General features: G+C 41.1%; 1 protein-coding gene across 11 annotated transcripts in view; it reads right to left on the bottom strand.

Moving 5' to 3' along the window:
- LOC128684182 (uncharacterized) overlaps positions 1–12,203 on the bottom strand; it is a 132,241-nt gene extending 120,038 nt beyond the window's left edge. For 2 of the 11 annotated variants that reach the window (XM_070094666.1, XM_053770323.2), the window contains exon 1: positions 11,924–12,184. In XM_070094666.1, the coding sequence (XP_069950767.1) occupies positions 11,924–12,059 (136 nt within the window). In that variant the 5' untranslated portion in view covers positions 12,060–12,184. Of the gene's footprint in view, positions 1–11,923 lie in introns of all 11 variants that reach the window. The other 9 variants (XR_011393228.1, XM_053770326.2, XM_053770324.2 and 6 more) reach the window with 9 other exon arrangements.
- Positions 12,204–13,957: the final 1,754 nt, after the last annotated feature.

The following is a 13,957-nucleotide window of genomic DNA, read 5'->3' on the forward strand; positions in this document are numbered from 1 at the left end:
GATTCACTGATGTAATGACATATTAACACTCCTCTTTTAAGAGGAAAGCGATGTTAACCCCAAGTTTAGGGTTTGTCTATCTCTGTATCTCTGTCTATCTCTGTCTTCCTCTATCTATGTCTGTCTATCTCTGTCTCTGTCTACTTCTATCTGTCTGTCTATCTGTCTCTGTATCTCTTTCAATATGTCTCTCTCTTCCTATCTGTCTGTCTATCTCTGTCTCACAAGTACACATAAATACAAGTATACATAGTGTAAATTACCTAGGATAACCCAAAAAATCCAGACAAAGTGCTATACTCTGCTTGAAGATATGAGTAAAGGTGATGATGCAGTCTTGTGGCTCACTCTGAGACAGAGAGCTAGACGGAGAAACAGGGAGCTTGACAGACAGGCAAATAGACAGACAGACATGTTTGTGTACCAGCGAAAAGTGAGGGCGATGCTCATCAAATATCACCTCTAATCTTTTCTTATCTGCTGCACCCTCCCCCACCCTCATGTGTGCTCATCAAACGTCAGCTCTTATCAGATGTTATCTCATCTTATTATTACTTATTATTACCTATTATTATTAATACATATTATTCTTCTCCTCCTCCTTCTCCTCCTCTTCCTCCTCCTCCACCTTCTCCTCTTCCTCCTCCTCCTCCTCTTTCTCCTCCTTTGTCTTTCTCCTCCTCCTCTTTCTCCTCCTCCTCCTCCTCTTTCTCCTCCTTTGTCTTTCTCCTCCTCCTCCTCCTCTTTCTCCTCCTTTGTCTTTCTCCTCCTTCTCCTCCTCTTTCTCCTCCTCCTCCTCCTCCTCTTTCTCCTCCTTTGTCTTTCTCCTCCTCCTCCTCTTTCTCCTCCTTTGTCTTTCTCCTCGTCCTCCTCCTCTTTCTCCTCCTTTGTCTTTCTCCTCCTCCTCCTCTTTCTCCTCCTCTTTCTCCTCCTCCTCTTTCTCCTCCTTTGTCTTTCTCCTCCTCCTCCTCCTCTTTCTCCTCCTTTGTCTTTCTCCTTCTCCTCCTCTTTCTCCTCCTTTGTCTTTCTCCTCCTCCTCCTCCTTTGTCTTTCTCTTCCTCCTCCTCTTTTTCCTCCTGTCTTTCTCCTCCTCCTTTGTCTTTCTCCTCCTCCTCTTTCTTCTTTGTCTTTCTCCTCCTCCTCCTCCTCTTTCTCCTCCTTTGTCTTTCTCCTCGTCCTCCTCCTCTTTCTCCTCCTTTGTCTTTCTCCTCCTCCTCCTCTTTCTCCTCCTTTGTCTTTCTCCTCCTCCTCTTTCTCCTCCTTTGTCTTTTTCCTCCTCCTCCTCCTCCTCCTGCTCTTTCTCCTCCTTTGTCTTTCTCCTCCTCCTCCTCCTCTTCCTCCTCCTTTGTCTTTCTCCTCCTCCTCCTCTTTCTCCTCCTCCTCTTTCTTCTCCTCCTCCTCTTTCTTCTTCTCCTCCTCCTCCTCTTTCTCCTCTGCCTCCTCCTCTTTCTTCTTCTTCTCCTCTTTCCTCCTCCTCCTCCTCTTTCCTCCTCTTCCTCTTTCCTCCTCCTCTGCCTCTTTCCTCCTCCTCTTTCCTCTTTCCTCAGTCCTCCTCCTCTTTCCTCCTCCTCCTTCCTCTTCCTCCTCCTTCCTCCTCCTCCTTCCTCCTCCTCCTCCTCCTTCCTCCTCCTCCTCCTCCCTCCTCCTCCTCCTTCCTCCTCCTCTTCTTCCTCCTCCTCTTCTTCCTCCTCCTCCTCCTCTTCTTCCTCCTCCTCCTCCTCTTCTTCCTCCTCCTCCTCTTCTTCCTCCTCCTCCTCCTCTTCTTCCTCCTCCTCCTCCTCTTCTTCCTCCTCCTCCTCCTCTTCTTCCTCCTCCTCCTCCTCTTCTTCCTCCTCCTCTTCTTCCTCCTCCTCCTCCTCCTCTTCTTCCTCCTCCTCCTCCTCCTCTTCTTCCTCCTCCTCCTCCTCTTCTTCCTCCTCCTCCTCTTCTTCTTCCTCCTCCTCTTCTTCCTCCTCCTCCTCCTCCTCTTCTTCCTCCTCCTCCTCCTCCTCTTCTTCCTCCTCTTCCTCCTCCTCTTCTTCCTCCTCCTCCTCCTCCTCTTCTTCCTCCTCTTCTTCCTCCTCCTCTTCCTCCTCTTCTTCCTCCTCTTCTTCTTCTTCTTCTGCTCCTCCTCCTCATTATTATATACTTCCACATATCCAAAACATTGCTGGGACATATAAATACTTTGTATATATTCCAAGACAATAGTAAATGGCCAAGGCAGGTGTAAATGTCCACCTGTCAGTGTGTTTGTGACAATTTGAGTACAATTTCAGTGTCAGAACAAAGATGGGTTATAAAATGACAAGAACTACTACAAATTGTAATTATTAAAACATAAAAATTACATAAAATATGAAAAATAGAAAAAAAGGTATATAGGCAACACTTCTGCAAGCGGCAGGACTCAATGTTGCTGTCACATGAGCATCCAGTGCCAACTTCTCGGCCTCATATCTTGGTAAGTACTGACTCTATTTTTTTTATTCTAAGACATGTCAAAAAATGTCTTCTTTTTTCTATAATTTTTTTTTTTTTTTTTTTACAAAATATTCGGGGCACTGCTTGAGTGAACGTATATATACGTTTGGACCATTTAAGGGTTAAGAAATAATGGAAATACAATTAATCCGTTCCAGAAACCCAAAAATATTCACAAAAAAATACATTTTATAGAGATAAATTATAGTTTTACGTACACACAACAAATATAGTGTACAATTATGTATTAATTTAAATAAACATATAAAATAACATTTTTACTAACCTTTATCGAAGATTGGTGATGGCATCTGGAAGATAGGGAGGAGGAGAGAGGGAGTTGGGGTTAGTGTTTGGAAGGAGAATCCCCCACCATGAGGACTTTAGGTATCAAAGCCCTCTCTGGGGTTACTTCCCTTCTCTGTCTTTTAATGCCACGAAGACCAACTTGAGAGTCATTGGACCCCAGTTTCACAAAATAACTGTCCACAGTCCTCTGTTTCTGGTGCCTCTGTATTATTTCCTTCTTCACATCTATTGTGTTTCTCACTTTCTTTACCATAGGGGTACCACTAGCAAGTTTCTTTGGGCCCATGGTAGCTTATTTCACAGTCCCACAAGCACTAAACATAATGAATTAATCGTAAAATGTTTGAATGAGAGCACAGGTTAGTGTTCACTCAAGTATCAACAAAGCCAGACTTGCTCACAGCGCCTCTGCAGGGACGCGGACAGAGCGGGCTGGCAGACAGGTCTGGTACTCGGCGGTTCAAAAATAGGGGCGAGTTCGATAACAGGGACAAAGTTGGTTCGAAAAAAGCAGTCGATTTTCGAATAAGCGATACGTTCGAAATCTGAGTTTCCACTGTATATATATATATATATATATATATCAATCAATGGGAGCTATAGGGATGCGCAAAGCAACGCATGTAGTTTTACAGTACCTTGAGAGATGTGTTAGGAACTCAAGACCCCAGGTTTACTTAAGCAGCGATGCAGTGGGACACACTTGCAGACTCCTCCAGTAGACCAGCTCCACCCAAAGAGCACAAACAGTCCCACTGGGACACAACAATCATGGAAAAAATCACCAACACAATGCTCAGGAAGGAAAAAAAACTGGCAGGAAATGGCAGAAATCGTACACCAAATCCAGTCATTCCTGGAGTGGAACCACAGTCGATGGCCTCCACTCCAAACCGACAGATACAGATACTAATGCCGGAAAAAAAATCCCCCCCCAGTACCAACAATACCACCAGTCCGATAACATTCTTCTTTGCAAATATACAGGGTCTAAAGCCAGCAACAAACAACAAAATACCTTTCATCCATGGACTGCTTGCAGAGGCAAAGGCAATGTTCGCGGCTTTCACTGAGACCCACATAAAGGATCACTTGGACAACGAAATATGGATCCCAGATTACAACCTATACAGATGTGACAGAGTGAACAGGCAAAAGGGGGGGGTTGGCCTGTACATTGCAGAGTCACTTGTTTGCACAGAACTGCTAAATGCCTCAAATGATGTAGTGGAAGTTTTAGCAGTAAAGGTCGAGAACCAAAACCTAGTCATTGTGATAGTCTACAAGCCTCCGGATGCAACATCCCAGCAATTCCAGGAACAGCTGTTAAAAATTGACCACTGTCTGGAAAACCTTCCAGCTCCTGCACCCAACATCTTGCTCCTGGGGGATTTCAACTTAAGGCACCTAAAATGGAGGAATATAGCAAATAATATTGTTGCAGTAATAACACCAGGAGGCAGCTCTGATGAAAACTCACACTCATGCGAGCTTTTAAATCTCTGCACAAAATTCAATTTAAACCAGCAAATAATAGAGCCTACTAGACTGGAGAATACACTAGACCTCATCTTCACTAACAATGATGATCTGATAAGAAATATCACCATATCAAAAACAATATACTCAGATCACAACATAATTGAGGTTCAGTCATGTATGCGCGGAGCCCCAGACCGACATAATGAGATTAGTCACGAGGGAGCATTCACCAAATTCAACTTCAATAACAAAAACATAAAGTGGGACCAAGTAAACCAAGTCCTAACCGATATAAGCTGGGAAGATATACTAAGCAACACAGACCCCAACTTATGCCTAGAACAGATTAACTCGGTAGCACTCGATGTATGCACAAGGCTTATTCCTCTAAGAAAAAGGAGGAGTAGATGTAAAACAGAAAGAGACAGGCGCTCCCTTTACAGGCGACGGAAAAGAATAACAGAGCGGCTAAAAGAGGTCAATATATCTGAAATGCGTAGGGAGACACTGGTCAGAGAAATAGCAAGCATCGAACTTAAGCTAAAAGAATCCTTTAGGAGTCAGGAATCGCGGGAAGAACTAAAAGCCATAAATGAAATCGAAAGAAACCCAAAGTATTTCTTCTCCTATGCCAAATCAAAATCGAGAACAACGTCCAGTATTGGGCCCCTACTTAAACAAGATGGGTCCTACACAGATGACAACAAGGAAATGAGTGAGCTACTCAAGTCCCAATATGACTCAGTTTTTAGCAAGCCGCTAACCAGACTGAGAGTCGAAGATCAAAATGAATTTTTTATGAGAGAGCCACAAAATTTGATTAACACAAGCCTATCCGATGTTATCCTGACGCCAAATGACTTCGAACAGGCGATAAATGACATGCCCATGCACTCTGCCCCAGGGCCAGACTCATGGAACTCTGTGTTCATCAAGAACTGCAAGAAGCCCCTATCACGAGCCTTTTCCATCCTATGGAGAGGGAGCATGGACACGGGGGTCGTCCCACAGTTACTAAAAACAACAGACATAGCCCCACTCCACAAAGGGGGCAGTAAAGCAACAGCAAAGAACTACAGACCAATAGCACTAACATCCCATATCATAAAAATCTTTGAAAGGGTCCTAAGAAGCAAGATCACCACGCATCTAGAAACCCATCAGTTACACAACCCAGGGCAACATGGGTTTAGAACAGGTCGCTCCTGTCTGTCTCAACTATTGGACCACTACGACAAGGTCCTAAATGCACTAGAAGACAAAAAGAATGCAGATGTAATATATACAGACTTTGCAAAAGCCTTCGACAAGTGTGACCATGGCGTAATAGCGCACAAAATGCGTGCTAAAGGAATAACAGGAAAAGTCGGTCGATGGATCTATAATTTCCTCACTAACAGAACACAGAGAGTAGTCGTCAACAGAGTAAAGTCCGAGGCAGCTACGGTGAAAAGCTCTGTTCCACAAGGCACAGTACTCGCTCCCATCTTGTTCCTCATCCTTATATCCGACATAGACAAGGATGTCAGCCACAGCACCGTGTCTTCCTTTGCAGATGACACCCGAATCTGCATGACAGTGTCTTCCATTGCAGACACTGCAAAGCTCCAGGCAGACATCAACCAAATCTTTCAGTGGGCTGCAGAAAACAATATGAAGTTCAACGATGAGAAATTTCAATTACTCAGATATGGTAAACATGAGGAAATTAAATCTTCATCAGAGTACAAAACAAATTCTGGCCACAAAATAGAGCGAAACACCAACGTCAAAGACCTGGGAGTGATCATGTCGGAGGATCTCACCTTCAAGGACCATAACACTGTATCAATCGCATCTGCTAGAAAAATGACAGGATGGATAATGAGAACCTTCAAAACTAGGGAGGCCAAGCCCATGATGACACTCTTCAGGTCACTTGTTCTATCTAGGCTGGAATATTGCTGCACACTAACAGCACCTTTCAAGGCAGGTGAAATTGCCGACCTAGAAAATGTACAGAGAACTTTCACGGCGCGCATAACGGAGATAAAACACCTCAATTATTGGGAGCGCTTGAGGTTCCTAAACCTGTATTCCCTGGAACGCAGGAGGGAGAGATACATGATTATATACACCTGGAAAATCCTAGAGGGACTAGTACCGAACTTGCACACGAAAATCACCCACTACGAAAGCAAAAGACTTGGCAGACGATGCACCATCCCCCCAATGAAAAGCAGGGGTGTCACTAGCACGTTAAGAGACCATACAATAAGTGTCAGGGGCCCGAGACTGTTCAACTGCCTCCCAGCACACATAAGGGGGATTACCAACAGACCCCTGGCAGTCTTCAAGCTGGCACTGGACAAGCACCTAAAGTCAGTTCCGGATCAGCCGGGCTGTGGCTCGTATGTTGGTTTGCATGCAGCCAGCAGCAACAGCCTGGCTGATCAGGCTCTGATCCACCAGGAGGCCTGGTCTCAGACCTGGCCGCGGGGGCGTTGACCCCCGGAACTCTCTCCAGGTAAACTCCAGGTAAACTCACCAACACTTCAGGAAAGGACAAAGCTCATCTCCAAGCAGTGAAGGCACCACACTCAGGAGATTTCCTTCTAGCTGTTCCCAATTCCTCCCTGGGCACTCAACTCAACCCACAGGCCATTCAGATTGGTGTTGCTCTTCGCCTAGCTGCCCCCATCCTCACCGAGCCAAAACGTGCAAGACAAAACGGTGCTAAATGACAGTCTACTGTATTACTAAAATGTAATAATTATTAATTCCATTTAATTTTTCTAAACTATACTAAATTTTAATAATATATTGTAAATTGTTTTTGAAATTGTTCCACTGTCCCATTGTAGTTCACCCATATTGTAAATTAATTCCACTTGTACCATGATGAGATTAAGACACATGTGCAACATCTGGGTATCTTTATTGTAGACGTTTCGCCATCCAGTGGCTTTATCAATACAAATTCTAGGACATAACTTGAAGACAGTAGAACTATGTACAGAAGATGAGGTAATCAGTCCCTCAACCTAGGAGTAGGTGCGAAGAGCACCATAGTCGTGGAGATTCTGAAGCAGAAGAAAGGATCCTGGCGCTTATATAGTAACGTCAGGTGTAGCAGACGAGGGCATATTCACTGGTAGGCGGGATTCCCCAGTGGAAGTAGGTCCTTCCCAAAGAGATGGGTTAGTTGTAGTAGTAGTTGTCGTAGTCGTGAAGGTTATGTACATGTCCTCAGAATTAAGATTCCATGATGTTGCAGTGTCTGACAAGTTGTGTACGAATGGTATATAATACCGACAAGATGAGATTAAGACACATGTGCAACATCTGGGTATCTTTATTGTAGACGTTTCGCCATCCAGTGGCTTTATCAATACAAATTCTAGGACATAACTTGAAGACAGTAGAACTATGTACAGAAGATGAGGTAATCAGTCCCTCAACCTAGGAGTAGGTGCGAAGAGCACCATAGTCGTGGAGATTCTGAAGCAGAAGAACACTGCAGCATCATGGAATCTTAATTCTGAGGACATGTACATAACCTTCACGACTACGACAACTACTACTACAACTAACCCATCTCTTTGGGAAGGACCTACTTCCACTGGGGAATCCCGCCTACCAGTGAATATGCCCTCGTCTGCTACACCTGACGTTACTATATAAGCACCAGGATCCTTTCTTCTGCTTCAGAATCTCCACGACTATGGTGCTCTTCGCACCTACTCCTAGGTTGAGGGACTGATTACCTCATCTTCTGTACATAGTTCTACTGTCTTCAAGTTATGTCCTAGAATTTGTATTGATAAAGCCACTGGATGGCGAAACGTCTACAATAAAGATACCCAGATGTTGCACATGTGTCTTAATCTCATCTTGTCGGTATTATATACCATTCGTACACCACTTGTACCATAATCTATAATAATGCCCATATAATTATCTGTTATTGCCTGTTATTGTACGTGAGTTGTTTTTAAACTGCTCCATTGAGATACTACCATATTATAAGTTAACCCAAACTGTACCACTATTTGCAATTACCTAATTTTTATAAGCTAAATTCAACACTGCATTTACTGAACTCAGATATCAAATACCCAGATACATACATAATTTTTTTTTGTACCTCTGTATGTGTGCTCAAATTGTAATAAATAAATAAATAAATAAATAAATAAATAATAATCTGTTGTTGCCTTCCTAATCTTAAGTTATTATTTTTTGCCCGCAATGCTCTGCATACAAAGGGGCTTCTGGTATGTGCACCCAACTACGTATTATATTCTTTGTCCAACTATGTATTGTGTCAAAATAAAAATTGTTATTATTATTATTATTATTATTATTATTTATTATTATTATTATTATTATCATACATAGTAGCATACACATATTATGTGTAGATTACCTAGGATAACCCAAAAAAGTTAGACGAAGTGACTTATTTCCATTGGGGTTCTTGCAAGACATGTCTTAGTGTGCTGCTCCACTCAAATATACATATGATAATGCCTATTTTTATTTATTTTATTTATTTTTATGTCTTTGCAAACAGTACATTGAGATTTTGTATTTACAATAGTGGGTTGCAGTGCAAAGAGAGCCTCTATTATGCCTAGGCATTATGGGCCAACTTAACATTATTGGCTTACAGACTACTTAACACTAACGATTATATCATAGCTGTACAGTAGGATAGTAATTATTTCATAGTTGTACAGTAGATTATTAATTATAAGTGAATCAAAATTTGTATAAGACAAGAGATATATTCATATAATCAAAAATACTTTTTTGTGAAATCAATGATTCAGTTATATTCCTGTCAAACAATGGATAAAAGGTTCAAAGTGATTGTTGAAGTTATGATGTGGGAGAACATAAATGAGTATTCAGCTTTTAGTCTAGCGTAATTAAGTGGCTTTTGAGAAGAATCTTAAATTGATTTTCAGACTGGGTTACTTTAATATCTTCTGGTAATGAATTCCATATTTTGGGGCCCTTTATGTGCATAGTTTTTACACAGTGTGATAAGAACACGAGGTATATCAAAAAGAGATCTGTGTCTTGTGTTGTGGTCATGTGTGGTCATGTTGTGGTCATGTTGTGGTCTTGTTGTGGTCTGTTATGCCTATGCATAACAGAGGTTCTCTTTGCATTGCAACCCACTACTGTAAATACAAAATCTCAATGTACTGTTTGTAAAGACATAAAATAAATATGTTTTAATTTTTCTTATATCTCCCAAAACAAAAATTTGTTCAGGAAATTATTATTTCATGATGTAGCTATATAGATTGTATCTACTGTATGAAAAAATTTAAACTAATGACTGAGTTCCACTTAGTAGTTGTCAGTAGCTGTTACGTTAATGTATACTTAAATCTAAATTTTGGTGTTGGATAATTCATGGTTACATTTTAAATCAGAAAACCTGTCTCTTGGATAACTCGCTCAAGTTGATAATTTGAAGTCAGTGACCACCAGACATTGACTATACTGTAGGTTATTTCTTTACTTGATTAATATAATTTATACAGTTATACTTTGCAGATGACACCCAAATCTGCATGACAGTGTCTTCCATTGCAGACACTGCAAGGCTCCAGGCGGACATCAACCAAATCTTTCAGTGGGCTGCAGAAAACAATATGAAGTTCAACGATGAGAAATTTCAATTACTCAGATATGGTAAACATGAGGAAATTAAATCTTCATCAGAGTACAAAACAAATTCTGGCCACAAAATAGAGCGAAACACCAATGTCAAAGACCTGGGAGTGATCATGTCGGAGGATCTCACCTTCAAGGACCATAACATTGTATCAATCGCATCTGCTAGAAAAATGACAGGATGGATAATGAGAACCTTCAAAACTAGGGAGGCCAAGCCCATGATGACACTCTTCAGGTCACTTGTTCTATCTAGGCTGGAATATTGCTGCACACTAACAGCACCTTTCAAGGCAGGTGAAATTGCCGACCTAGAAAATGTACAGAGAACTTTCACGGCGCGCATAACGGAGATAAAACACCTCAATTACTGGGAGCGCTTGAGGTTCCTAAACCTGTATTCCCTGGAACGCAGGAGGGAGAGATACATGATTATATACACCTGGAAAATCCTAGAGGGACTAGTACCAAACTTGCACACGAAAATCACTCACTACGAAAGCAAAAGACTTGGCAGACGATGCACCATCCCCCCAATGAAAAGCAGGGGTGTCACTAGCACGTTAAGAGACCATACAATAAGTGTCAGGGGCCCGAGACTGTTCAACTGCCTCCCAGCACACATAAGGGGGATTACCAACAGACCCCTGGCAGTCTTCAAGCTTGCACTGGACAAGCACCTAAAGTCAGTTCCTGATCAGCCGGGCTGTGGCTTGTACGTTGGTTTGCGTGCAGCCAGCAGCAACAGCCTGGTTGATGAGGCTCTGATCCACCAGGAGGCCTGGTCACAGACCGGGCCGCGGGGGCGTTGACCCCCGGAACTCTCTCCAGGTAAACTCCAGGTAATACTATACAGTTTTCCACTTCAATAATTACAAAGTGTATACATAGTATAAATTTGTACTGTATAATCATCATAGATTAATGAGTACCATTTTAAGATTTTATTCATGTTATTAACCTGGATGGTGAAAAACCCAGAATAAACAGAGAAAGAAATTCAGACCCATTTCCATTGTGGGTCCTTTGAGCCTCTTCCCCAGGATGCCATTCACAACCATTAGTTGACAACCAGATATTGTACCTACTTACTGTTAGGTGAACAGGGAATAGGTGTAAAGAAACATCTTATTGCTGCACTAAAAAGAAAAAAATATCAGTAAAGATAATATAAAGAAAGAAATGCTAGTTCATTTATTTTCATATTGGAATGACTCATGGCTCAGGAGGTAGCACCTTCAGTTCACAGCTGAAGGAAGCAAAATGAGTAGAAACGTTGGTCTTCTTCCCTTACACATATTACTACTGTTCATTTAGTAGTAAGTAGTTAGTTTTTAGCTGACTGTTGTGGGTGTCATCCTGGGGAAGAGGATCAATGGACTCCAGTAGACATAAACCATACTGACATTCTTAAGTTTATCTGGGTTACTAACACTCCAAAATAATCCTGGAGGGCTAATACCAAGCAATGGAGCTATTACCAGTAGGGTGTTTTTAGGCCCTTTCCCAGGATATATTATTATTATAATGAAGGAGGAAGCGCTAAACCCGGAGGATTATACAGCGCCTGGGGGGGGATGTGGAAGGCATTCAGGCTTAATTCGGGGAACTAGAGCACAGATCCAATTCCCTAAATCAAGAGCCCCTCACCAACATCAAGGAACCTTCCTTGAGGGGCCCAGGATATAACCCACAACAGTAGACTAATTTCTTGATATGTTTCCTGCTCAGTAATGTGCAGCACATTTTAGGAATACTACATAAATAAGATAGTATATGTGTGACACTGCAGCATGTTAATTATTATAATAAAGGGGAAGCGCTAAACCCGGAGGATTATACAGCGCCTGTGGAGGGATGTGGAAAGTATTCAGGCTTAATTCAGGGAACTAGAGCACAGATCCAATTCCCTAGATTAAGAGCCTCTCACCAACAGCATGTTAATAATAATATTACATAAAGTAAGTTTATTGAGGTATACACAGACAGATCTTACTTCCAATATTTGTTGTCTCGTCTTTACTGATGTGAGGTTCAGCGTAGGTACATGAAGAGCCAACTTCCATTGGTTCCTCATGTACACAGCTAGCATCAACAAGTTTTACATCCATTCCCTCTTGTTGTTCATCCATTTATCTCCTTCCACACACTACAGTAGAAGAGTCAGACTTCAACCTGCCGCCTTGCTGACCTAGAGGTTATAAGGTCAAGTAATACCTTAAGTTGTATCCTTCCAGCTGTACCACCAGTTTATCTCGACCAAACCTGGGACATTAAACAAAAATGAACAAGAGTTACTTTCTAAAATAGAAACATGAACTAAAAGTTTCCATTGAGATCTGGTGGATCACCTTGCCAAGCCCCAAGACAGGCTGGCTTCCACACCACACTTATGTTCATAACCGGCTGCCCACTAAAACCGTTAAATTATCCTAAGAGCGGGGAAAAATCACCTGAATAAAATGATAACAGCTGATTAATACATATTTTGTATGTTTTATGTATTATATACTGTATTCTTACTGTATTATATACTGTATTCTTACTGTATTATATACTGTATTCTTACTGTATTATATACTGTATTTTTACTGTATTATATACTGTATTCTTACTGTATTATATACTGTATTCTTACTGTATTATATACTGTATTCTTACTGTATTATATACTGTATTCTTACTGTATTATATACTGTATTCTTACTGTATTATATACTGTATTCTTACTGTATTATATACTGTATTCTTACTGTATTATATACTGTATCCTTACTATATTATATACTGTATTCTTACTGTATTATATACTGTATTATATACTGTATTCTTACTGTATTATATACTATATTATATACTGTATTCTTATTGTATTATATACTCTATTCTTACTGTATTATATACTGTATTCTTACTGTATTATATACTCTATTCTTACTGTATTATATACTGTATTCTTACTGTATTATATACTGTATTCTTACTGTATTATATACTGTATTCTTACAGTAAAGTAAGCAAGAGAAATCAAAATGTTATTAAGTGTTATTATTAACATTAAACATCAAAAATGAAAAGATAATGTGAAAAAGAAATTCACTGATTTATGATTTAATATTATATGTTTAGGTTAGAACCGTCCTGGGGACCCTCATCCTCAGAGAAAAGAATAAACTTGTTTCAGGGAAAAATCAAGGTTCTCCCTGAAGCTGTTTGAAAATTTTCTCCTACCTATTTTTTTAGCTAACATACGTGTAAATTTTACCATATTACTAGTAATGACCCTCGTATTGTAGATAGTCTTAATGACCTTGGTGTAGTAGATAGTCTTTTTAGTATGATAATAAGGTGTTATCTTCATTGTAGAATAATAAGAACATATTATAACCTTTATATTATAATAATAAGGTAAAAGGACCCCAATGGAAATAAGTCACTGTGTCTGACTGTTTTGGGTTATCCCAGGTTCTCTACACATATGCTGCTATGTATGATAATTCTATGTAACTGTATTTGTGTATACCTGAATAAACTTACTTACTTACTTACTTACTTACTTACTTACTTACCACCCCGGAGATAAAACACCTCAATTACTGGGAGCGCTTGAAGTTCCTAAACCTGTACTCCCTGGAACGCAGGCGGGAGAGATACATGATTATATACACCTGGAAAATCCTAGAGGGACTAGTACCGAACTTGCACACGAAAATCACTCACTACGAAAGCAAAAGACTTGGCAGACGATGCAACATCCCCCCAATGAAAAGCAGGGGTGTCACTAGCACGTTAAGAGACCATACAATAAGTGTCAGGGGCCCGAGACTGTTCAACTGCCTCCCAGCATAAATAAGGGGGATTACCAACAGACCCCTGGCAGTCTTCAAGCTGGCACTGGACAAGCACCTAAAGTCGGTTCCTGATCAGCCGGGCTGTGGCTCGTACGTTGGTTTGCGTGCAGCCAGCAGCAACAGCCTGGTTGATCAGGCTCTGATCCACCAGGAGGCCTGGTCACAGACCGGGCCGCGGG

Source organism: Cherax quadricarinatus, chromosome 4, assembly GCF_038502225.1.
Source record: "Cherax quadricarinatus isolate ZL_2023a chromosome 4, ASM3850222v1, whole genome shotgun sequence".
Classification (NCBI taxonomy): domain Eukaryota; kingdom Metazoa; phylum Arthropoda; class Malacostraca; order Decapoda; family Parastacidae; genus Cherax; species Cherax quadricarinatus.